Source organism: Gymnoscopelus microlampas, assembly GCF_963454915.1.
Source record: "Gymnoscopelus microlampas genome assembly, chromosome: 21".
In the NCBI taxonomy this organism is placed as follows: Eukaryota; Metazoa; Chordata; class Actinopteri; order Myctophiformes; family Myctophidae; genus Gymnoscopelus; species Gymnoscopelus microlampas.
Window position 1 is genome coordinate 412,501 of NC_139958.1, and position 27,500 is coordinate 440,000.

The 27,500-nt window shown below is 39.0% G+C and overlaps 1 protein-coding gene across 7 annotated transcripts in view; it reads left to right on the forward strand.

The window, feature by feature from the left end:
- sptan1 (spectrin alpha, non-erythrocytic 1) overlaps positions 1-27,500 on the forward strand; it is a 114,793-nt gene that overhangs the window by 63,117 nt on the left and 24,176 nt on the right. For 4 of the 7 annotated variants that reach the window (XM_084046697.1, XM_084046696.1, XM_084046700.1 and 1 more), the window contains 13 exons: positions 602-649; positions 7,544-7,635; positions 11,969-12,113; positions 14,492-14,673; positions 16,054-16,153; positions 16,517-16,714; positions 18,453-18,599; positions 19,679-19,782; positions 21,235-21,397; positions 22,988-23,002; positions 25,382-25,513; positions 26,135-26,272; positions 26,351-26,455. In XM_084046697.1, the coding sequence (XP_083902823.1) occupies positions 602-649; positions 7,544-7,635; positions 11,969-12,113; positions 14,492-14,673; positions 16,054-16,153; positions 16,517-16,714; positions 18,453-18,599; positions 19,679-19,782; positions 21,235-21,397; positions 22,988-23,002; positions 25,382-25,513; positions 26,135-26,272; positions 26,351-26,455 (1,569 nt within the window). The remainder of the gene's footprint in view (positions 1-601; positions 650-7,543; positions 7,636-11,968; positions 12,114-14,491; positions 14,674-16,053; positions 16,154-16,516; positions 16,715-18,452; positions 18,600-19,678; positions 19,783-21,234; positions 21,398-22,987; positions 23,003-25,381; positions 25,514-26,134; positions 26,273-26,350; positions 26,456-27,500) is intronic. The other 3 variants (XM_084046701.1, XM_084046702.1, XM_084046699.1) reach the window with 2 other exon arrangements.

A 27,500-nucleotide genomic window follows, 5' to 3' on the forward strand; every position in this document is an offset into this window, starting at 1 on the left:
CATAAAGTATCAATACTGCAATGTAGAAATACTCTGTAACAAGTAAAAGTCCTGCATTCAACATTTATATATATATATAAATAGTAACGCATTGTGAGCTTGTAGATCGGCTATTTTCAAATAGCCTATGTATAAAATAGGGATAAAGTGGTTAATGTATGTTTTATAATATAATAATTTATATCTGCAAAGTAACTAGTAACTAAAGTTTTCAAATACTTGTAGTGGAGTAAGAGTAAAATGACAGACAAATGTAAATACTGAAGAAAGTAAAAATACTAGATTCATAGTTTAACTGTGATCCTATAGTTTAAATGAATAGATTATTATTTAGATAGTTCATAGTTTACATAGTGATCCTATAGTTTAAATGTATAGATTATTATTTAGATAGTTCATAGTTTACTTTGTTTACTGTAAGTCACTGTGGATACAGAGCGTCTGATAAATGAATACATTGTAACATTGTAGTTATGGATTGCTCCTTTAAAGATGGGTGTGGTCTTTACAGAAAGTCCTGTCTCTCACTGGTTTTGGTGTTTTCTGTTTTTTTCTTCTTCTTTCCTCTCTTCTGCCGTGTTCTGGTGACCTTTGACCCTAGAATGTACGTTTGGCTGTTCAAACAACGGCTAACTTTAATACCATCAAGGTAAGAGAAGATGCATTCCTTGCTGTGAGGTGGAAACCTTGTTTGTCCAAAACCATTCCTTTCTTATTATAGAAAATACAAAATAATACAAATAAAGTACCGTAGTCAGCATTTAACTACTTCCGTGCAACACTCTTGTATGATGAAGTAGGACAATAATTAACGAAAGGAACAAACTATGGAGATATGAGGCTCCTGCCTGACAGCAACCATTTGTTATTGTTTGATATGATATATTATATAATTATAAGATGACACCATTTCTGAAACCTGCCTACCAGTGACATCATCGATGGGGATGATATCTAACCCTTCCTGTACAGTCAGCATGCTGAAATAGAAGAAATATAAGACACATAAAAGAAAGTTTGAAATGGTGTTTGAAATGATCAAACCTGCCTACCAGTGATGTCACTGGTAGGCAGGGTTCTGAGCCGTCCAGTGAGTAGACAGACATGATGTCATCTTATAATGAGTCAGTGAGGAGCAATTAGGCCGAAAATGGATGAAGTGGTCTTTGAATTAATTAGTGTAATGGAGAAATAAATCATTCCACATGAAAATAAATGTTTAAGTCAAATACTCCCCAACACATCACAGAGATGAACATACGTTCCCACAAATGTTTTAGGGGAACACCTCACATGTCTACCAAGTCAAATCACATCATGGGACCTGGAACTTTTCACAGAAATACACAAGTAATCAAGAAATGTGAACACTGAAATGAGTCATGCAGGCTAAATTAAAGAGCAGAAAGAATGTGTTAAATAGTAGAAAGTCATTTGAATGTGTTAAATAGTAGAAAGTCATTTGAATGTGTTAAATAGTAGAAAGTCATTTGAATGTGTTAAATAGTAGAAAGTCATTTGAATGTGTTAAATAGTAGAAAGTCATTTGAATGTGATACTAACACTTTAGAGTGTGTCGCTGTAATTCTGTATTTAGTTTGACGTCTAGTTTCCATGTCATTCAGATTGTCTGAGTTTAGAGATTAATCTCTGATCCTGAATTTAAGTGAATATGACGTCAGACACTTCTCCTATGATTTTAATTAGTAATACTGATCCCAGACGATGAAGGCATTGATATGAAGTCTCTAAAGCTGAGCATACAGTGATTAATGAAGTCTCTAAAGCTGAGCATACAGTGATTAATGAAGTCTCTAAAGCTGAGCACACAGTGATTAATGAAGTCTCTAAAGCTGAGCATACAGTGATTAATGAAGTCTCTAAAGCTGAGCATACAGTGATTAATGAAGTCTCTAAAGCTGAGCATACAGTGATTAATGAAGTCTCTAAAGCTGAGCATACAGTGATTAATGAAGTCTCTAAAGCTGAGCATACAGTGATTAATGAAGTCTCTAAAGCTGAGCATACAGTGATTAATGAAGTCTCTAAAGCTGAGCATACAGTGATTAATGAAGTCTCTAAAGCTGAGCACACAGTGATTAATGAAGTCTCTAAAGCTGAGCATACATACAGTGATTAATGAAGTCTCTAAAGCTGAGCATACATACAGTGATTAATGAAGTCTCTAAAGCTGAGCATACAGTGATTAATGAAGTCTCTAAAGCTGAGCATACAGTGATTAATGAAGTCTCTAAAGCTGAGCATACATACAGTGATTAATGAAGTCTCTAAAGCTGAGCATACAGTGATTAATGAAGTCTCTAAAGCTGAGCATACAGTGATTAATGAAGTCTCTAAAGCTGAGCATACAGTGATTAATGAAGTCTCTAAAGCTGAGCACACAGTGATTAATGAAGTCTCTAAAGCTGAGCATACAGTGATTAATGAAGTCTCTAAAGCTGAGCATACAGTGATTAATGAAGTCTCTAAAGCTGAGCATACAGTGATTAATGAAGTCTCTAAAGCTGAGCATACAGTGATTAATGAAGTCTCTAAAGCTGAGCATACAGTGATTAATGAAGTCTCTAAAGCTGAGCATACAGTGATTAATGAAGTCTCTAAAGCTGAGCATACAGTGATTAATGAAGTCTCTAAAGCTGAGCACACAGTGATTAATGAAGTCTCTAAAGCTGAGCATACATACAGTGATTAATGAAGTCTCTAAAGCTGAGCATACATACAGTGATTAATGAAGTCTCTAAAGCTGAGCATACAGTGATTAATGAAGTCTCTAAAGCTGAGCATACAGTGATTAATGAAGTCTCTAAAGCTGAGCATACATACAGTGATTAATGAAGTCTCTAAAGCTGAGCATACATACAGTGATTAATGAAGTCTCTAAAGCTGAGCATACATACAGTGATTAATGAAGTCTCTAAAGCTGAGCATACATACAGTGATTAATGAAGTCTCTAAAGCTGAGCATACATACAGTGATTAATGAAGTCTCTAAAGCTGAGCATACAGTGATTAATGAAGTCTCTAAAGCTGAGCATACAGTGATTAATGAAGTCTCTAAAGCTGAGCATACAGTGATTAATGAAGTCTGTAAAGCTGAGCATACATACAGTGATTAATGAAGTCTCTAAAGCTGAGCACACAGTGATTAATGAAGTCTCTAAAGCTGAGCATACAGTGATTAATGAAGTCTCTAAAGCTGAGCATACAGTGAATAATGAAGTCTGTAAAGCTGAGCATACATACAGTGATTAATGAAGTCTCTAAAGCTGAGCATACAGTGATTAATGAAGTCTCTAAAGCTGAGCATACATACAGTGATTAATGAAGTCTCTAAAGCTGAGCATACATACAGTGATTAATGAAGTCTCTAAAGCTGAGCATACAGTGATTAATGAAGTCTCTAAAGCTGAGCACACAGTGATTAATGAAGTCTCTAAAGCTGAGCATACAGTGATTAATGAAGTCTCTAAAGCTGAGCATACAGTGATTAATGAAGTCTCTAAAGCTGAGCACACAGTGATTAATGAAGTCTCTAAAGCTGAGCATACATTGATTAATGAAGTCTCTAAAGCTGAGCATACAGTGATTAATGAAGTCTCTAAAGCTGAGCATACAGTGATTAATGAAGTCTCTAAAGCTGAGCATACAGTGATTAATGAAGTCTCTAAAGCTGAGCATACAGTGATTAATGAAGTCTCTAAAGCTGAGCACACAGTGATTAATGAAGTCTATAAAGCTGAGCATACATACAGTGATTAATGAAGTCTCTAAAGCTGAGCATACAGTGATTAATGAAGTCTCTAAAGCTGAGCACACAGTGATTAATGAAGTCTCTAAAGCTGAACATACAGTGATTAATGAAGTCTCTAAAGCTGAGCATACATACAGTGATTAATGAAGTCTCTAAAGCTGAGCATACAGTGATTAATGAAGTCTCTAAAGCTGAGCATACATACAGTGATTAATGAAGTCTCTAAAGCTGAGCATACATACAGTGATTAATGAAGTCTCTAAAGCTGAGCATACAGTGATTAATGAAGTCTCTAAAGCTGAGCATACATACAGTGATTAATGAAGTCTCTAAAGCTGAGCACACAGTGATTAATGAAGTCTCTAAAAATGAGCATACAGTGATTAATGAAGTCTCTAAAGCTGAGCATACATACAGTGATTAATGAAGTCTCTAAAGCTGAGCATACATACAGTGATTAATGAAGTCTCTAAAGCTGAGCATACAGTGATTAATGAAGTCTCTAAATCTGAGCATACAGTGATTAATGAAGTCTCTAAAGCTGAGCATACAGTGATTAATGAAGTCTCTAAAGCTGAGCATACAGTGATTAATGAAGTCTGTAAAGCTGAGCATACATACAGTGATTAATGAAGTCTCTAAAGCTGAGCAGACAGTGATTAATGAAGTCTCTAAAGCTGAGCACACATACAGTGATTAATGAAGTCTCTAAAGCTGAGCATACATACAGTGATTAATGAAGTCTCTAAAGCTGAGCATACATACAGTGATTAATGAAGTCTCTAAAGCTGAGCATACAGTGATTAATGAAGTCTCTAAAGCTGAGCACACAGTGATTAATGAAGTCTCTAAAGCTGAGCATACAGTGATTAATGAAGTCTCTAAAGCTGAGCATACATACAGTGATTAATGAAGTCTCTAAAGCTGAGCATACATACAGTGATTAATGAAGTCTCTAAAGCTGAGCATACAGTGATTAATGAAGTCTCTAAAGCTGAGCATACATACAGTGATTAATGAAGTCTCTAAAGCTGAGCACACATACAGTGATTAATGAAGTCTCTAAAGCTGAGCATACAGTGATTAATGAAGTCTCTAAAGCTGAGCAGACAGTGATTAATGAAGTCTCTAAAGCTGAGCACACATACAGTGATTAATGAAGTCTCTAAAGCTGAGCATACAGTGATTAATGAAGTCTCTAAAGCTGAGCAGACAGTGATTAATGAAGTCTCTAAAGCTGAGCATACAGTGATTAATGAAGTCTCTAAAGCTGAGCATACATACAGTGATTAATGAAGTCTCTAAAGCTGAGCATAAACACAGTGATTAATGAAGTCTCTAAAGCTGAGCACACAGTGATTAATGAAGTCTCTAAAGCTGAGCATACATACAGTGATTAATGAAGTCTCTAAAGCTGAGCATACAGTGATTAATGAAGTCTCTAAAGCTGAGCATACATACAGTGATTAATGAAGTCTCTAAAGCTGAGCATACAGTGATTAATGAAGTCTCTAAAGCTGAGCATACAGTGATTATTGAAGTCTCTAAAGCTGAGCATACAGTGATTAATGAAGTCTCTAAAGCTGAGCATACAGTGATTAATGAAGTCTCTAAAGCTGAGCATACATACAGTGATTAATGAAGTCTCTAAAGCTGAGCATACAGTGATTAATGAAGTCTCTAAAGCTGAGCATACATACAGTGATTAATGAAGTCTCTAAAGCTGAGCATACAGTGATTAATGAAGTCTCTAAAGCTGAGCATACATACAGTGATTAATGAAGTCTCTAAAGCTGAGCACACATACAGTGATTAATGAAGTCTCTAAAGCTGAGCACACAGTGATTAATGAAGTCTCTAAAGCTGAGCATACATACAGTGATTAATGAAGTCTCTAAAGCTGAGCACACATACAGTGATTAATGAAGTCTCTAAAGCTGAGCACACAGTGATTAATGAAGTCTCTAAAGCTGAGCATACATACAGTGATTAATGAAAGTCTCTAAAGCTGAGCACACATACAGTGATTAATGAAGTCTCTAAAGCTGAGCACACAGTGATTAATGAAGTCTCTAAAGCTGAGCATACAGTGATTAATGAAGTCTCTAAAGCTGAGCACACATACAGTGATTAATGAAGTCTCTAAAGATGAGCATACAGTGATTAATGAAGTCTCTAAAGCTGAGCATACATACAGTGATTAATGAAGTCTCTAAAGCTGAGCAGACAGTGATTAATGAAGTCTCTAAAGCCGAGCACACAGTGATTAATGAAGTCTCTAAAGCTGAGCATACAGTGATTAATGAAGTCTCTAAAGCTGAGCATACAGTGATTAATGAACTCTCTAAAGCTGAGCATACAGTGATTAATGAAGTCTGTAAAGCTGAGCATACATACAGTGATTAATGAAGTCTCTAAAGCTGAGCATACAGTGATTAATGAAGTCTGTAAAGCTGAGCATACATACAGTGATTAATGAAGTCTGTAAAGCTGAGCATACATACAGTGATTAATGAAGTCTGTAAAGCTGAGCAGACAGTGATTAATGAACTCTCTAAAGCTGAGCATACAGTGATTAATGAAGTCTCTAAAGCTGAGCATACATACAGTGATTAATGAAGTCTCTAAAGCTGAGCATACAGTGATTAATGAAGTCTCTAAAGCTGAGCATACAGTGATTAATGAAGTCTCTAAAGCTGAGCATACAGTGATTAATGAAGTCTCTAAAGCTGAGCACACATACAGTGATTAATGAAGTCTCTAAAGCTGAGCACACAGTGATTAATGAAGTCTCTAAAGCTGAGCATACAGTGATTAATGAAGTCTCTAAAGCTGAGCACACAGTGATTAATGAAGTCTCTAAAGCTGAGCATACAGTGATTAATGAAGTCTCTAAAGCTGAGCATACAGTGATTAATGAAGTCTCTAAAGCTGAGCATACATACAGTGATTAATGAAGTCTCTAAAGCTGAGCATACATACAGTGATTAATGAAGTCTCTAAAGCTGAGCATACAGTGATTAATGAAGTCTCTAAAGCTGAGCATACAGTGATTAATGAAGTCTCTAAAGCTGAGCACACAGTGATTAATGAAGTCTCTAAAGCTGAGCATACAGTGATTAATGAAGTCTCTAAAGCTGAGCATACATACAGTGATTAATGAAGTCTCTAAAGCTGAGCATACATACAGTGATTAATGAAGTCTCTAAAGCTGAGCATACATACAGTGATTAAAGAAGTCTCTAAAGCTGAGCATACAGTGATTAATGAAGTCTCTAAAGCTGAGCATACATACAGTGATTAATGAAGTCTCTAAAGCTGAGCATACATACAGTGATTAATGAAGTCTCTAAAGCTGAGCATACAGTGATTAATGAAGTCTCTAAAGCTGAGCATACAGTGATTAATGAAGTCTCTAAAGCTGAGCATACAGTGATTAATGAAGTCTCTAAAGCTGAGCATACAGTGATTAATGAAGTCTCTAAAGCTGAGCATACAGTGATTAATGAAGTCTCTAAAGCTGAGCACACAGTGATTAATGAAGTCTCTAAAGCTGAGCATACAGTGATTAATGAAGTCTCTAAAGCTGAGCACACAGTGATTAATGAAGTCTCTAAAGCTGAGCATACAGTGATTAATGAAGTCTCTAAAGCTGAGCATACATACAGTGATTAATGAAGTCTCTAAAGCTGAGCATACATACAGTGATTAATGAAGTCTCTAAAGCTGAGCATACAGTGATTAATGAAGGGTTTTGTTGTGTATTTCTAGGAGCTGAACAACCGCTGGCGTTCCCTGCAGCAGCTGGCTGAAGAGAGGAGCAACATGCTGGGCAGCGCTCATGAGGTGCAGAGGTTCCACAGGTACGCTTTCTATATGAACTAGTTCAAAGGTCACTTTCTATATGAACTAGTTCACTTTCTATATGAACTAGTTCACTTTCTATATGAACTAGTTCACTTTCTATATGAACTAGTTCAAAGTTCACTTTCTATATGAACTAGTTCAAAGTTCACTTTCTATATGAACTAGTTCAAAGTTCACTTTCTATATGAACTAGTTCAAAGTTCACTTTCTATATGAACTAGTTCAGTTCATCATTCAAAATGTTACTAAAGTTCATGGTTCCAAACATTTTTTTTTCAATACGTTGCTGTGACCTAATATTTGTCAAAATGATCCACAGCCCATATAGAACCACAGACTGTTTTAACACTGAAACTATGTGTCATATTCATCTTATTCATCTCATTGTTGTGATGAGGCATGTGTTAGTGTGACAGTCAGGGAGGTGGTGTAGTATAGTGATAGAATGATGCATTCTTTTATAAAGCATAGTGTATATAGACAGTCAGGGAGGTGGTGTAGTATAGTGATAGAATGATGCATTCTTTTATAAAGCATAGTGTATATAGACAGTCAGGGAGGTGGTGTAGTATAGTGATATAATGATGCATTCTTTTATAAAGCATAGTGTATATAGACAGTCAGGGAGGTGGTGTAGTATAGTGTTATAATGATGCATTCTTTTATAAAGCATAGTGTATATAGACAGTCAGGGAGGTGGTGTAGTATAGTGATAGAATGATGCATTCTTTTATAAAGCATAGTGTATATAGACAGTCAGGGAGGTGGTGTAGTATAGTGATAGAATGATGCATTCTTTTATAAAGCATAGTGTATATAGACAGTCAGGGAGGTGGTGTAGTATAGTGTTATAATGATGCATTCTTTTATAAAGCATAGTGTATATAGACAGTCAGGGAGGTGGTGTAGTATAGTGATATAATGATGCATTCTTTTATAAAGAATAGTGTATATAGACAGTCAGGGAGGTGGTGTAGTATAGTGTTATAATGATGCATTCTTTTATAAAGCATAGTGTATATAGACAGTCAGGGAGGTGGTGTAGTATAGTGTTATAATGATGCATTCTTTTATAAAGCATAGTATATATAGACAGTCAGGGAGGTGGTGTAGTATAGTGATAGAATGATGCATTCTTTTATAAAGCATAGTGTATATAGACAGTCAGGGAGGTGGTGTAGTATAGTGATAGAATGATGCATTCTTTTATAAAGCATAGTGTATATAGACAGTCAGGGAGGTGGTGTAGTATAGTGTTATAATGATGCATTCTTTTATAAAGCATAGTGTATATAGACAGTCAGGGAGGTGGTGTAGTATAGTGATATAATGATGCATTCTTTTATAAAGAATAGTGTATATAGACAGTCAGGGAGGTGGTGTAGTATAGTGATATAATGATGCATTCTTTTATAAAGCATAGTGTATATAGACAGTCAGGGAGGTGGTGTAGTATAGTGTTATAATGATGCATTCTTTTATAAAGCATAGTGTATATAGACAGTCAGGGAGGTGGTGTAGTATAGTGTTATAATGATGCATTCTTTTATAAAGCATAGTGTATATAGACAGTCAGGGAGGTGGTGTAGTATAGTGATATAATGATGCATTCTTTTATAAAGCATAGTATATATAGACAGTCAGGGAGGTGGTGTAGTATAGTGATAGAATGATGCATTCTTTTATAAAGCATAGTGTATATAGACAGTCAGGGAGGTGGTGTAGTATAGTGATATAATGATGCATTCTTTTATAAAGCATAGTGTATATAGACAGTCAGGGAGGTGGTGTAGTATAGTGATAGAATGATGCATTCTTTTATAAAGCATAGTATATATAGACAGTCAGGGAGGTGGTGTAGTATAGTGATAGAATGATGCATTCTTTTATAAAGCATAGTATATATAGACAGTCAGGGAGGTGGTGTAGTATAGTGATATAATGATGCATTCTTTTATAAAGCATAGTGTATATAGACAGTCAGGGAGGTGGTGTAGTATAGTGATAGAATGATGCATTCTTTTATAAAGCATAGTGTATATAGACAGTCAGGGAGGTGGTGTAGTATAGTGTTATAATGATGCATTCTTTTATAAAGCATAGTGTATATAGACAGTCAGGGAGGTGGTGTAGTATAGTGATAGAATGATGCATTCTTTTATAAAGCATAGTGTATATAGACAGTCAGGGAGGTGGTGTAGTATAGTGTTATAATGATGCATTCTTTTATAAAGCATAGTGTATATAGACAGTCAGGGAGGTGGTGTAGTATAGTGTTATAATGATGCATTCTTTTATAAAGCATAGTGTATATAGACAGTCAGGGAGGTGGTGTAGTATAGTGATATAATGATGCATTCTTTTATAAAGCATAGTGTATATAGACAGTCAGGGAGGTGGTGTAGTATAGTGATAGAATGATGCATTCTTTTATAAAGCATAGTGTATATAGACAGTCAGGGAGGTGGTGTAGTATAGTGTTATAATGATGCATTCTTTTATAAAGCATAGTGTATATAGACAGTCAGGGAGGTGGTGTAGTATAGTGATAGAATGATGCATTCTTTTATAAAGCATAGTGTATATAGACAGTCAGGGAGGTGGTGTAGTATAGTGATAGAATGATGCATTCTTTTATAAAGCATAGTGTATATAGACAGTCAGGGAGGTGGTGTAGTATAGTGATAGAATGATGCATTCTTTTATAAAGCATAGTGTATATAGACAGTCAGGGAGGTGGTGTAGTATAGTGATATAATGATGCATTCTTTTATAAAGCATAGTATATATAGACAGTCAGGGAGGTGGTGTAGTATAGTGATATAATGATGCATTCTTTTATAAAGCATAGTGTATATAGACAGTCAGGGAGGTGGTGTAGTATAGTGATAGAATGATGCATTCTTTTATAAAGCATAGTGTATATAGACAGTCAGGGAGGTGGTGTAGTATAGTGATAGAATGATGCATTCTTTTATAAAGCATAGTGTATATAGACAGTCAGGGAGGTGGTGTAGTATAGTGATATAATGATGCATTCTTTTATAAAGCATAGTGTATATAGACAGTCAGGGAGGTGGTGTAGTATAGTGTTATAATGATGCATTCTTTTATAAAGCATAGTGTATATAGACAGTCAGGGAGGTGGTGTAGTATAGTGTTATAATGATGCATTCTTTTATAAAGCATAGTATATATAGACAGTCAGGGAGGTGGTGTAGTATAGTGATATAATGATGCATTCTTTTATAAAGCATAGTGTATATAGACAGTCAGGGAGGTGGTGTAGTATAGTGATATAATGATGCATTCTTTTATAAAGCATAGTATATATAGACAGTCAGGGAGGTGGTGTAGTATAGTGATATAATGATGCATTCTTTTATAAAGCATAGTGTATATAGACAGTCAGGGAGGTGGTGTAGTATAGTGATATAATGATGCATTCTTTTATAAAGCATAGTGTATATAGACAGTCAGGGAGGTGGTGTAGTATAGTGTTATAATGATGCATTCTTTTATAAAGCATAGTGTATATAGACAGTCAGGGAGGTGGTGTAGTATAGTGATAGAATGATGCATTCTTTTATAAAGCATAGTGTATATAGACAGTCAGGGAGGTGGTGTAGTATAGTGTTATAATGATGCATTCTTTTATAAAGCATAGTGTATATAGACAGTCAGGGAGGTGGTGTAGTATAGTGATAGAATGATGCATTCTTTTATAAAGCATAGTATATATAGACAGTCAGGGAGGTGGTGTAGTATAGTGATAGAATGATGCATTCTTTTATAAAGCATAGTATATATAGACAGTCAGGGAGGTGGTGTAGTATAGTGATAGAATGATGCATTCTTTTATAAAGCATAGTGTATATAGACAGTCAGGGAGGTGGTGTAGTATAGTGTTATAATGATGCATTCTTTTATAAAGCATAGTATATATAGACAGTCAGGGAGGTGGTGTAGTATAGTGTTATAATGATGCATTCTTTTATAAAGCATAGTGTATATAGACAGTCAGGGAGGTGGTGTAGTATAGTGTTATAATGATGCATTCTTTTATAAAGCATAGTGTATATAGACAGTCAGGGAGGTGGTGTAGTATAGTGATAGAATGATGCATTCTTTTATAAAGCATAGTGTATATAGACAGTCAGGGAGGTGGTGTAGTATAGTGATATAATGATGCATTCTTTTATAAAGCATAGTATATAGGTGGGCATGGCTGTATCGATATACACTATGCTCTATATACTAAAGACTGATCATGTGACTGATGACACTAAAGACTGATCATGTGACTGATCATGTGACTGTACTCCTCAGGGATGCTGATGAGACTAAGGAGTGGATCGAGGAGAAGAACCAGGCTCTGAACACTGATAACTACGGCCATGATCTGGCCTCTGTTCAGGCTCTGCAGCGCAAACATGAGGGCTTTGAGAGAGACCTGGCTGCCCTGGGCGACAAGGTAAGACACACCCATCATTCTGTTAAAGACACACCCATCATTCTGTTAAAGACACACCCACCATTCTGTTAAAGACACACCCACCATTCTGTTAAAGACACACCCACCATTCTGTTAAAGACACACCCACCATTCTGTTAAAGACACACCCATCATTCTGTTAAAGACACACCCATCATTCTGTTAAAGACACACCCACCATTCTGTTAAAGACACACCCACCATTCTGTTAAAGACACACCCATCATTCTGTTAAAGACACACCCACCATTCTGTTAAAGACACACCCATCATTCTGTTAAAGACACACCCACCATTCTGTTAAAGACACACCCACCATTCTGTTAAAGACACACCCACCATTCTGTTAAAGACACACCCACCATTCTGTTAAAGACACACCCATCATTCTGTTAAAGACACACCCACCATTCTGTTAAAGACACACCCATCATTCTGTTAAAGACACACCCATCATTATGTTAAAGACACACCCACCATTCTGTTAAAGACACACCCACCATTCTGTTAAAGACACACCCACCATTCTGTTAAAGACACACCCACCATTCTGTTAAAGACACACCCACCATTCTGTTAAAGACACACCCATCATTCTGTTAAAGACACACCCACCACTCTGTTAAAGACACACCCATCATTCTGTTAAAGACACACCCATCTTTATGTTAAAGACACACCCACCATTCTGTTAAAGACACACCCATCATTCTGTTAAAGACACACCCATCTTTATGTTAAAGACACACCCACCATTCTGTTAAAGACACACCCATCATTCTGTTAAAGACACACCCATCATTCTGTTAAAGACACACCCACCATTCTGTTAAAGACACACCCACCATTCTGTTAAAGACACACCCATCGTTCTGTTAAAGACACATCCACCATTCTGTTAAAGACACACCCACCACTCTGTTAAAGACACACCCATCATTCTGTTAAAGACACACCCATCATTCTGTTAAAGACACATCCATCATTCTGTTAAAGACACACCCACCACTCTGTTAAAGACACACCCATCATTCTGTTAAAGACACACCCATCATTATGTTAAAGACACACCCATCATTATGTTAAAGACACACCCATCATTCTGTTAAAGACACACCCACCATTCTGTTAAAGACACACCCACCATTCTGTTAAAGACACACCCACCATTCTGTTAAAGACACACCCACCATTCTGTTAAAGACACACCCACCATTCTGTTAAAGACACACCCATCATTCTGTTAAAGACACACCCACCACTCTGTTAAAGACACACCCACCATTCTGTTAAAGACACACCCATCATTCTGTTAAAGACACACCCATCATTCTGTTAAAGACACACCCATCATTCTGTTAAAGACACATCCACCATTCTGTTAAAGACACACCCACCACTCTGTTAAAGACACACCCATCTTTATGTTAAAGACACACCCATCGTTCTGTTAAAGACACACCCATCATTCTGTTAAAGACACACCCATCATTCTGTTAAAGACACACCCATCATTCTGTTAAAGACACACCCATCGTTCTGTTAAAGACACACCCATCATTATGTTAAAGACACACCCATCATTCTGTTAAAGACACACCCATCAGCAAAATACTCAATGCATTTTTCCCATTGACATTTCCAAAAATATTTATATCAATTAATCTAAGCCTAGAATCAAGCCATCCAGGGTCCTGGTGAATCATGACCATAAAACGTTTGATTCTGTGAAAAAACATTTTTGAAAACGGCAAAACAAAGGGTATTTATTAAATATAGTATATCATACCATTAAATATAAAATAAAATAAAATCACAGAAATAAACGTTTTATGGTCATGATTCATCAGGATGTCTTGATTCTAGGCTTAGATTAATTGATATAAATATTTTTGTAAAAGTCAATGGGAAAAATGCATTGAGTATTTTTCAGTGGCACCAGGAAGTGGCCGCAACTGCGATGCCCTGTAGGGTAGGTACCCTCACAAAAACATGCTGTAATCCTGGTCTCTATACTGCCTCCCCCTGGTCAGCCGGGGCGTCTGATGGAGAGGAAAGGAACTGGTTGGAATAATGTGTTCCTTCTATGCGCTACGTCCTACCAGGGAAACCCCCCCCCCCCTGTCAGGTGATAAGAAGGCGTGTTAGCTCTCATGCATTGAAGGCTCAGCTCTGGGCTCTCTCTAGGCTGGCAGAGGGAGTGTAGCGCCCAGGATTACTTAGACAATTGGCACTGGGTGAAAAAAATGGGGTTGTTAAATTGTGGGATAAAAATGTTTGATCTACAAGTTCACACTGTGTCATGTTATGTCCAGGACAGGTGAACCATAGTAACCTCTGTGTTGTGTTGTGTCCAGGTGAACTCTCTGGGGGAGACGGCAGAGCGTCTGATCCAGTCTCATCCGGAGGCCGTAGACGACATCCAGGAGAAATGCACTGAGCTCAACACAGCCTGGAGCAGCCTGGTGGGACGAGCCGACCAGCGCAAGGACAAGCTGGGCAACTCTCACGACCTGCAGCGCTTCCTGTCTGACTTCAGGTGAGAGAGAGAGAGAGAGCAGAGAGTTATACAGCTCTAATCAGGTGAGAGAGAGAGAGAGAGAGAGCAGAGAGTTATACAGCTCTAATCAGGTGAGAGAGAGAGAGAGAGAGAGAGAGAGAGAGAGAGCAGAGAGTTATACAGCTCTAATCAGGTGAGGGAAAGAGAGAGAGAGCAGAGAGTTATACAGCTCTAATCAGGTGAGAGAAAGAGAGAGAGAGCAGAGAGTTATACAGCTCTAATCAGGTGAGAGAGAGAGAGAGAGAGCAGAGAGTTATACAGCTCTAATCAGGTGAGAGAAAGAGAGAGAGAGCAGAGAGTTATACAGCTCTAATCAGGTGAGAGAGAGAGAGAGAGAGCAGAGAGTTATACAGCTCTAATCAGGTGAGGGAAAGAGAGAGAGAGCAGAGAGTTATACAGCTCTAATCAGGTGAGAGAAAGAGAGAGAGAGCAGAGAGTTATACAGCTCTAATCAGGTGGCATGTTGTGCAGGTGAACAACTCTATAGGGAATGAGGTGTTTGCTGACACTAAACACTCTTTCTTTGAGTGTTTCTGTGAAAACCAGGGAAACGGCAGATATAAATATAGAGAAGGTGCACAAGTTAACGAAGTAAATGTTTGGCATCATCATACCTATAGCTAACAGAATAAGTCTGTTTGAACCTTCCTTAAAACACCCTGGACAACGCTCCACACGTCCTAGACTCTTCTCTCTTCTCTAAAACACTCTGGACAACGCTCCACACGTCCTAGACTCTTCTCTCTTCTCTAAAACACCCTGGACAACGCTCCACACGTCCTAGACTCTTATCTCTTCTCTAAAACACCCTGGACAACGCTCCACACGTCCTAGACTCTTCTCTCTTCTCTAAAACACTCTGGACAACGCTCCACACGTCCTAGACTCTTCTCTCTTCTCTAAAACACTCTGGTCAACGCTCCACACGTCCTATACTCTTCTCTCTTCTCTAAAACACTCTGGACAACGCTCCACACGTCCTAGACTCTTCTCTCTTCTCTAAAACACTCTGGACAACGCTCCACACGTCTTAGACTCTTCTCTCTTCTCTAAAACACCCTGGACAACGCTCCACACGTCCTAGACTCTTCTCTCTTCTCTAAAACACTCTGGACAACGCTCCACACGTCCTAGACTCTTCTCTCTTCTCTAAAACACTCTGGACAACGCTCCACACGTCCTAGACTCTTCTCTCTTCTCTCTCTGTTTATCATGTTGGTTAGACTGATGCTAGGTTTGATGTTTACCTGGTATTCCAGTGACCGTTTAGTCACTTGTTGACTAGAGTTCATGTCATTTACTGTGATTTCTCTAGATAAGAGTGTCTGTTAAATTGTTTCTTTATTTATGATTCCATAGAGATCTGATGTCCTGGATCAATGGCATTAGAGGACTAGTTTCCTCTGAAGAGTTGGCAAAGGACGTTACTGGAGCCGAGGCACTTCTAGAGAGACACCAGGTAGGTCTTTAAGAGAGACACCAGGTAGGTCTTTAAGAGAGACACCAGGTAGGTCTTTAAGAGACATCAGGTAGGTCTTCTAGACAGACATCAGGTAGGTCCCTCATTCCACATCATTTTAGTCCTTTAATCATAAAGGGAAACTGTCAGAAAAAGACATACTGTACAGGGTTAGGTTAGATTGTGGAGTGCGACTACTGAGTCTTTTTCTGCCAGTTTTCTTCATGTTTTTGAGACCACCACACCTGCAGTCAACCCCCCCGACTGAACAAAGGACAGAAGAAGGACTTCTTTGTGTCCTTTAACTCATGAATGTCCATAGGGTTCCGTGTCTCACGCGTCTCTTTCTGTGTCTTTTTACAGGAGCATCGCACAGAGATCGACGCCCGCGCCGGAACCTTCCAGGCCTTTGAGCAGTTTGGTCAGCAGCTGCTGGCCCGCGGCCACTACGCCAGTCCAGAGATCCAGCAGAAGCTGGAGGCTCTGGACCAGGAGCGCGCCGACCTGGAGAAGGCCTGGGTCCAACGCCGCATGATGCTGGACCAGTGTCTGGAGCTACAGGTGTGTCTATAGACACAGACCTGGGTCTCTTAAAGTCCAGGGTTGCCACATTGGCACAGGGGAGGGAGAGGTTTTTCTTTTCAAATTAAATATTCAAAAGAAGTCAAATGAAAGTCCCCTCACATCTATATATAATGACATCCTGCACTTAAATCTACATTCATTCAAACTCCTTACTCATTACATCCTGATATTATAATATATTATTAATTACACCAGGTGAACAGGTACAGGTATAATTAATAATATATTATGATATATTATTAATTACACCAGGTGAACAGGTACAGGTATAATTAATAATATATTATGATATATTATTAATTATACCAGGTGAACAGGTGAACAGGTATCATTGGCATTTGCTACCACGCTGTCCCACTGTTGTATAAATTCAACACGTATAAAGCATGCTCTGATTTACATTTGAGGGATATCAACAGAGACTGAACATGGTTATAGATGATATAATGTCTCTGTCTCTGTCTCTGTGTGTCTCAGGTGTTTAACAGAGACTGAACAGGGTTATAGATGATATAATATGTCTCTGTGTGTCTCAGCTGTTTAACAGAGACTGAACAGAGTTATAGATGATATAATGTCTCTGTGTGTCTCAGCTGTTTAACAGAGACTGAACAGAGTTATAGATGATATAATGTCTCTGTGTGTCTCAGCTGTTTAACAGAGACTGAACAGAGTTATAGATGATATAATGTCTCTGTGTGTCTCAGCTGTTTAACAGAGACTGAACAGAGTTATAGATGATATAATGTCTCTGTCTCTGTGTGTCTCAGCTGTTTAACAGAGACTGAACAGAGTTATAGATGATATAATATGTCTCTGTGTGTCTCAGCTGTTTAACAGAGACTGAACAGAGTTATAGATGATATAATGTCTCTGTGTGTCTCAGCTGTTTAACAGAGACTGAACAGGGTTATAGATGATATAATATGTCTCTGTGTGTCTCAGGTGTTTAACAGAGACTGAACAGAGTTATAGATGATATAATGTCTCTGTCTCTGTGTGTCTCAGCTGTTTAACAGAGACTGAACAGAGTTATAGATGATATAATGTCTCTGTGTGTCTCAGCTGTTTAACAGAGACTGAACAGAGTTATAGATGATATAATATGTCTCTGTGTGTCTCAGGTGTTTAACAGAGACTGAACAGAGTTATAGATGATATAATATGTCTCTGTGTGTCTCAGGTGTTTAACAGAGACTGAACAGGGTTATAGATGATATAATATGTATCTGTGTGTCTCAGCTGTTTAACAGAGACTGAACAGAGTTATAGATGATATAATGTCTCTGTGTGTCTCAGCTGTTTAACAGAGACTGAACAGAGTTATAGATGATATAATATGTCTCTGTGTCTCTCAGCTGTTTAACAGAGACTGAACAGAGTTATAGATGATATAATGTCTCTGTGTGTCTCAGCTGTTTAACAGAGACTGAACAGAGTTATAGATGATATAATGTCTCTGTGTGTCTCAGCTGTTTAACAGAGACTGAACAGAGTTATAGATGATATAATGTCTCTGTGTGTCTCAGCTGTTTAACAGAGACTGAACAGAGTTATAGATGATATAATATGTCTCTGTGTCTCTCAGCTGTTTAACAGAGACTGAACAGAGTTATAGATGATATAATGTCTCTGTCTCTGTCTCTGTGTGTCTCAGGTGTTTAACAGAGACTGAACAGAGTTATAGATGATATAATGTCTCTGTGTGTCTCAGCTGTTTAACAGAGACTGTGAGCAGGCAGAGAACTGGATGGCCGCCCGTGAAGCCTTCCTGGCCAGTGATGATAAAGGTGACTCACTGGACAGCGTGGAGGCGCTCATCAAGAAACACGAGGACTTTGACAAGGCCATCAACGTACAGGTCAGCCATACATTCTATATTATATTATTCTATTCTATATTATTCTATATTAATATATTCAAGGCCATCAACGTACAGGTCAGCCATACATTCTATATTATTCTATTCTATATTATTCTATTCTATATTATTCTATTCTATATTATTCTATTCTATATTGATATATTCAAGGCCATCACCGTCACTCAATGCGGCCCCAGGCCAAAATCCCCCCCAAAAATCTCAAAGAAAAACAAAGTAATCTAAACATATGATAAATGGTGAACTATTGCCTTAAGCTGTTCCAAACATGCACCTTTCCATGAACCATTTTAATTACAACAGTCCACCAGTAGAGCGCGCTCTCGTTTATTTTAATAGAAGCCTTATTAACTATAATTCTAGTGTTCATTTTTCAGCATTCGTAGTAAGTTGATAGAAGAATTACTAAATGCTAAATAAAAACAAAGTTATAACAAATAATAATAGTTAATATCCCTTATTTATCACATCTGTGACTATTATTGTCCGTCTTGTCAACGGGGGGTCCCTGCCGATAAACGATGCGGCCCCCCAGAGTGAGTGTGGAACATTTAGTGGCCCTCACCATCTACAAAGTTGCCCACCCCTGGTTTAGAACCAGGAAATCATGTGTGTCATTTTAAATTGAGATAAAATGCATTATTTTATACTCTGGCTATTCAAAAAATAGCAGATATACGAGCTTGTAGATCTGCTATTTTTGAAAAATCATGACAATTTGTGCAAAGCTTTGAATACATATATATTTTTAAAGCGTACATTTTTAACTTCAAATACTTCAAATATTTCAAATACATGTCATTTTAGAGGTCCTTCACATGAAAGTTTGAGAACCACTGATATAGAAACAGGTTTCTCAGAAAACTGATTTGTAGACTTTGTAGAATGGGCCTACAACCAACTGATTTTAACCCATTAACAATCAGTTGGTAACGGTTGTTATATTTGATATAAAATATACTGAACACACATGACTCTTTAATAATAATAATAATAATAATAATAATAATAATAATAATAATAATAATAATAATAATAATAATCATGTGTCTTTACAGGAGGAAAAGATCGCAGCGCTGCAGTCTTTTGCTGACCAGCTGATTGGAGCTGACCATTACGCCAAGCCTGACATTTACAACCGTCGTAATGAGGTGTTGGACAGGTATGAAATATTATTAATATTAATATTCACACACCTCTGGTGAGGTCATTAGCATAAACCCTGTTTTATTTATATGTGATAATAATATGTATTTAACATCTTTCAAAAACACTGTTTCAAAGTACGTTTTGGACAAAATAAAGTGAATGAAAATATTTGAGCCTGTGAGCAGGGTTAATGTTGTAGGTGTGAGGCCAAGCTGTAGCCCAGGGCTACTCAGTGAGACAGGTGTAATGATAGTTTGTTATCAGTGAGACAGGTGTAATGATAGTTTGTTATCAGTGAGACAGGTTTAATGATAGTTTGTTATCAGTGAGACAGGTTTAATGATGGTTTGTTATCAGTGAGACAGGTGTAATGATAGTTTGTTATCAGTGAGACAGGTGTAATGATAGTTTGTTATCAGTGAGACAGGTGTAATGATAGTTTGTTATCAGTGAGACAGGTGTAATGATAGTTTTTTATCAGTGAGACAGGTGCAGATTTGACAGAGTTCAGAGCTAAGGGCTTTTTCAACCTGCAATTTGTCCTTGTCCGAGAACAGCAGAGCCGAGTCATCCGCGAACAAGAACAAATTGCAGTCACAAGCTGATATATCGTTCACATATACTAGGAACAGTAAAGGCTCTAGTATGCTTCCTTGAGGAACGCCACAGCTCACTGGGAGGGGCGAGGACAGGGTTCTGTTCACCTCCACCTCCTGTTCTCTCCCCTCTACATAGGATCACATCCAGTTCACTGATGTGCTATCAACCTCCACATATGATCACATCCAGTTCACTGATGTGCTATCAACCTCCACATAGGATCACATCCAGTTCACTGATGTGCTATCAACCTCTACATAGGATCACATCCAGTTCACTGATGTGCTATCAACCTCCACATATGATCACATCCAGTTCACTGATGTGCTATCAACCTCTACATAGGATCACATCCAGTTCACTGATGTGCTATCAACCTCCACATATGATCACATCGAGTTCACTGATGTGCTATCAACCTCTACATAGGATCACATCCAGTTCACTGATGTGCTATCAACCTCCACATATGATCACATCCAGTTCACTGATGTGCTATCAACCTCCACATATGATCACATCCAGTTCACTGATGTGCTATCAAAACCCATTGCTTTCAGCTTATCAATCAGTATGAGTGGTTTACGGCCTTTTGGAGATCCAGCATGACCATGCCGCAGTATTTGCCCGCGTCCGCCTCATGTTTGATGTGGTCGTTCAAATAGAGTTAGTAGGCATGTGTCAGTGCTCAGTGGAAGTGGTGTTGAGTTCACTGCTGTACTCTACGTGAACTATGTGTGATGCTCTCTATCACATATAGGTGAGTTCAGCTGCTATTCTCTCTATCACACATAGGTGAGTTCAGCTGCTATTCTCTCTATCACACATAGGTGAGTTCAGCTGCTATTCTCTCTATCACACATAGGTGGCGCCGACTGAAGGCCCAGATGATCGAGAAACGCTCCAAGCTGGGAGAGTCTCAGACTCTGCAGCAGTTCAGCAGAGACGTGGACGAGATCGAGGCTTGGATCAGTGAGAAGCTGCAGACAGCCACCGACGAGTCATACAAAGACCCCACCAACATCCAGGTACCCCCCCCATACAAAGTACCCACCAACATCCAGGTACCCCCCCCCCCATACAAAGACCCCACCAACATCCAGGTACCCCCCCCATACAAAGACCCCACCAACATCCAGGTACCCCCCCCCCATACAAAGACCCCACCAACATCCAGGTACCCCCCCCATACAAAGACCCCACCAACATCCAGGTACCCCCCCCCATACAAAGACCCCACCAACATCCAGGTACCCCCCCCATACAAAGTACCCACCAACATCCAGGTACCCCCCCCATACAAAGACCCCACCAACATCCAGGTACCCCCCCCATACAAAGTACCCACCAACATCCAGGTACCCCCCCCCCATACAAAGACCCCACCAACATCCAGGTACCCCCCCCATACAAAGACCCCACCAACATCCAGGTACCCCCCCCATACAAAGTACCCACCAACATCCAGGTACCCCCCCCCCATACAAAGACCCCACCAACATCCAGGTACCCCCCCCATACAAAGTACCCACCAACATCCAGGTACCCCCCCCATACAAAGACCCCACCAACATCCAGGTACCCCCCCCATACAAAGTACCCACCAACATCCAGGTACCCCCCCCATACAAAGACCCCACCAACATCCAGGTACCCCCCCCATACAAAGTACCCACCAACATCCAGGTACCCCCCCCATACAAAGACCCCACCAACATCCAGGTACCCCCCCCATACAAAGTACCCACCAACATCCAGGTACCCCCCCCCCCATACAAAGACCCCACCAACATCCAGGTACCCCCCCCCCCATACAAAGACCCCACCAACATCCAGGTACCCCCCCCATACAAAGTACCCACCAACATCCAGGTACCCCCCCCCATACAAAGACCCCACCAACATCCAGGTACCCCCCCCATACAAAGACCCCACCAACATCCAGGTACCCCCCCCATACAAAGACCCCACCAACATCCAGGTACCCCCCCCATACAAAGACCCCACCAACATCCAGGTACCCCCCCCCATACAAAGACCCCACCAACATCCAGGTACCCCCCCCCCATACAAAGACCCCACCAACATCCAGGTACCCCCCCCCCATACAAAGACCCCACCAACATCCAGGTACCCCCCCCCCCCCCATACAAAGACCCCACCAACATCCAGGTACCCCCCCCCCCCCCATACAAAGACCCCACCAACATCCAGGTACCCCCCCCCCATATTTTCAGATAAACATATCATGTTGGGGGTGTTTGACATGAAGAAGTTTGAGCAGCACTGATATAGAAACAGGTTTTTCAGAATGCTGTTGATTTAGAAGAACATTTGCAGAATGGGCTTCAGGTCTTAATGGGTTAAACACATTGAAATAAAATGAATAATGACTTTATTTAAGTGTACTGTAGGCCTCCCTCTGTCTCTGTGAGACTGAACCTCTCTGTTATTAAATGAATAATGACTTTATTTAAGTGTACTGTAGGCCTCCCTCTGTCTCTGTGAGGCTGAACCTCTCTGTTATTAAATGAATAATGACTTTATTTAAGTGTACTGTAGGCCTCCCTCTGTCTCTGTGAGACTGAACCTCTCTGTTATTGTTTTATCTTTTATAGCTTTCCAAGCTGCTGGTAAGTTGGAGTAGTGTGTTAAGCTAACTAACATCCCAAAGTGTTTCTGTTACACACGTGTCTGTGTGTGTGTCTGTGTGTGTGTGTGTCTGTGCGTCAGCGTCTTGGCTTCTTGTGTTAGACACATGGTAGAACAACCATCCCATCCATCCTCAGTTTGTCCCTCATCAGTGTCCAGCTTCTGTTTTATGGGCTTTTATATAGTTCATTTGTTTCCAACTTTTGGTTCAAGTCTGTGCTTGTTTCGTGTTTTTATTTTTTTTATCATTGTATTTATCATCTGTTTTCACATCAAATGCAGCTAGTTGCTGGTTGTGGCCTTTTACGTTGTTTTTATGTTGCTGTTCTTCTTGAGGTTTGGTCACATTTAAACTGGCTTCATCGAACATATTGAACATGTTGAACATATTGAACATATTGAACCAAACTAAACATATTGAACATATTGAACCAAACTAAACATATTGAACATATTGAACCAAACTAAACATATTGAACGTATTGAACCAAACTAAACATATTGAACATATTGAACCAAACTAAACATATTGAACATATTGAACCAAACTAAACATATTGAACCAAACTAAACATATTGAACATATTGAACCAAACTAAACATATTGAACCAAACTAAACATATTGAACATATTGAACCAAACTAAACATATTGAACATATTGAATCAAACTAAACATATTGAACCAAACTAAACATATTGAACATATTGAACCAAACTAAACATATTGAACATATTGAATCAAACTAAACATATTGAACCAAACTAAACATATTGAACATATTGAACCAAACTAAACATATTGAACATATTGAACCAAACTAAACATATTGAACATATTGAATCAAACTAAACATATTGAACCAAACTAAACATATTGAACATATTGAACCAAACTAAACATATTGAACATATTGAACCAAACTAAACATATTGAACATATTGAACCAAACTAAACATATTGAACCAAACTAAACATATTGAACATATTGAATCAAACTAAACATATTGAACATATTGAACAAAACTAAACATATTGAACATATTGAACCAAACTAAACATATTGAACATATTGAACCAAACTAAACATATTGAACCAAACTAAACATATTGAACATATTGAACCAAACTAAACATATTGAACCAAACTAAACATATTGAACATATTGAACCAAACTAAACATATTGAGCATATTGAACCAAACTAAACATATTGAACATATTGAACCAAACTAAACATATTGAACCAAACTAAACATATTGAACATATTGAACCAAACTAAACATATTGAACATATTGAACCAAACTAAACATATTGAACCAAACTAAACATATTGAACATATTGAACCAAACTAAACATATTGAACCAAACTAAACATATTGAGCATATTGAACCAAACTAAACATATTGAACATATTGAATCAAACTAAATTGTTTGGAACCTTTTCCTGTGAATTGGAGACCTTGCTGAATGGTCCACGCGGGGCAGCAGAGAGGCGCGTGCCTTGTAATGCCTTCGCACGCTGAAATTATATTACTATTACTAAATGACTATTTTCAGCGTGCGACTCTCAGACTCGAGGCCTATCGTATATAATAATCAAATCCATCTCTATACCTCTATATGTGAGTTGGGTGAAACCATTTTAAAGTGACCCTGTCCTCCTCTAGGTGCTGTAGAAAAGTCATATCTTTAGCGGATATCCTCCGTTCCACCTCCATGTTGTGGTTTAAATCGTATCTGTAAATGTCTGACGGCTTGTCTTTCATGTTTTTTTTACATATATATATATACCTACAGTATATGCACCATATATAGAGTATATGCTCCATATATAGAGTTTTAGACGAATACTTAAAGCAGTAACACTGCTCCACCCATGAACACTTAAAGGGGTAGTTCAACCAAAACATTATTCTATCAGTTACACACCCCATGAAACCTTGCATTCATGGAGATGTTTTAGTTTTTGTCACATTCCTGAGACAATCATTTGATGACCCGGTCATCAGTCAACAGGACACTCTTTGATTCTCCTACCGAAGACTCAAAGACATCACATTATTGTCTCAGGAATGTGAGAAAAACTAAAACATCTTTATGAATTAAAGGCGTCATGGGGTGTAATTGATCGAAAGTAAGTCATGTTTTGGGTGAACTACTCCTTTAAGGTAAAGTTTGACTACTTAAAGGTTTCCTGTAATCTTTGCATTGAACATTGGCCGATATAAAAAGCATTGTTTAAATGAATAAAGAAAGCATTTCCATTGGAGCAGGCCAGGGCTCTTGACAGGAACACATTCAGGTTCTCCATCATGTGTTTCTCACCCCGTCTCCCTGTGACTTCCTGTGACAGAGCAAACACCAGAAGCACCAGGCCTTTGAGGCCGAGCTGCATGCCAACGCAGACCGCATCCGCGGGGTCATCGACACGGGCAACGCCCTCATCCAGAGAGGAGCCTGTGCCGGGAGTGAAGACGCTGTCAAGGTACTGAAACAATGTCCTACATACATTATAAAAGTATTAAACGGTAATAGTTCTACACAAACTTTGTGTTGTGCAGGCTCGTCTCAATGCCCTGGATGAACAGTGTTGTGTTGTGTTGTGTTGTGTTGTGTTGTGCAGGCTCGACTCAATGCCCTGGATGAACAGTGTTGTGTTGTGTTGTGCAGGCTCGACTCAATGCCCTGGATGAACAGTGTTGTGTTGTGTTGTGCAGGCTCGTCTCAATGCCCTGGATGAACAGTGTTGTGTTGTGTTGTGTTGTGTTGTGTTGTGTTGTGTTGTGTTGTGCAGGCTCGTCTCAATGCCCTGGATGAACAGTGTTGTGTTGTGTTGTGTTGTGTTGTGCAGGCTCGACTCAATGCCCTGGATGAACTGTGTTGTGTTGTGTTGTGTTGTGCAGGCTCGTCTCAATGCCCTGGATGAACAGTGTTGTGTTGTGTTGTGTTGTGCAGGCTCGACTCAATGCCCTGGATGAACTGTGTTGTGTTGTGTTGTGTTGTGCAGGCTCGTCTCAATGCCCTGGATGAACAGTGTTGTGTTGTGTTGTGCAGGCTCGACTCAATGCCCTGGATGAACTGTGTTGTGTTGTGTTGTGTTGTGCAGGCTCGTCTCAATGCCCTGGATGAACAGTGGCATTTCCTGGTCAACAAGTCTGCAGAGAAGAGCCAGAAACTGAAGGAGGCCAACAAGCAGCAGAACTTCAACACCGGCATCAAGGACTTTGACTTCTGGCTCTCTGAAGTAAGAAAACCATACATGGCATCACATGCTCACATGGTGGAAGTAGACGTTCATGTAATAACGGTTGTCCTCTTCTAGGTGGAAGCTCTTCTGGCCTCTGAAGATTATGGCAAAGATCTGGCCTCGGTCAACAACCTGCTGAAGAAACACCAGCTTCTGGAAGCAGACATCTCTGCTCATGAGGTAAAGGAGCACTTCACCAAAACACACCAATGTTTCAGTGTTTCATGTTCATGCTGAACTCACCATCATAAAGAATAAAAGAATGTGATTTAAAAAAATATATATATTCAAAGATTTGCACACATTTTTACAATGTTTCGAAAATAGCAGATCTACGGTACAAGCTCATAGTGCGGCACAAAGTGAAGCGCTGTAAGCTTATAATATATCTGATATTTTTGAATAGCCAAAGTCTAAAAATCTAAAGTGACACAGATGCTTTCCCGGTTCTAATGGGATAATGACACAAAACGATGTGTTTGACATCATCTCTCACTTACTTTCTTTCCCCACACTTCATATATTTTATCCTGACAACAAACCCCATTCTGTAAAGGAACTACGTACGTAAAGACATCATTTTAAACGCTGGAAACTCACATAATGTGGAAAAACATGTCTTTTCATTTGGCATTCTCATAAGCAAAACAAAAATAATAAAGGCTCAATCCGCCCGCCACAACATTCAGAAAACTTCTAGTAAATAATATGTTGTGATGTCGGGACCAAAGACTGAAGGAAATGTTTTTTTCAGGAAATGCCAAACTGTTCAATTGCAAAAATACGGCAACACCTTTGTTTTGTAATAGCCGTGTCCATCAACCCAATACTAATCTCTCAAGAACAGATCCATCGCTGCGTTTGAATCTGTCGGTAGCCGTGTTGACAACAGTGCATATTGGCTACAAGTGGGCGTGCCATCAGATCAGGAAGCAGGCCGCGTTTTACTCAATCAAATGTAGTGGGCGGGATTTACGTGTGTGCCGTTCGTTCCCCACTGGAAACAAACCGAAACTAATGTTACAATAGCGTCCTCGAAGCGGACAAAACCACGGAAAGTTAGTAACATTTTAACTTGCTCTTTCATCATAGAAACAAGTGGGCTTATAAACCAACACCATCCATGTTCTCTGGGAGAAGTGGTGTTAGTGTTCTGTGTAGAAATATTGTTAGTGGGAATGAAAACATAGTCGCACCACCGGAAGTGAAAGGCTGAAGGCAGACC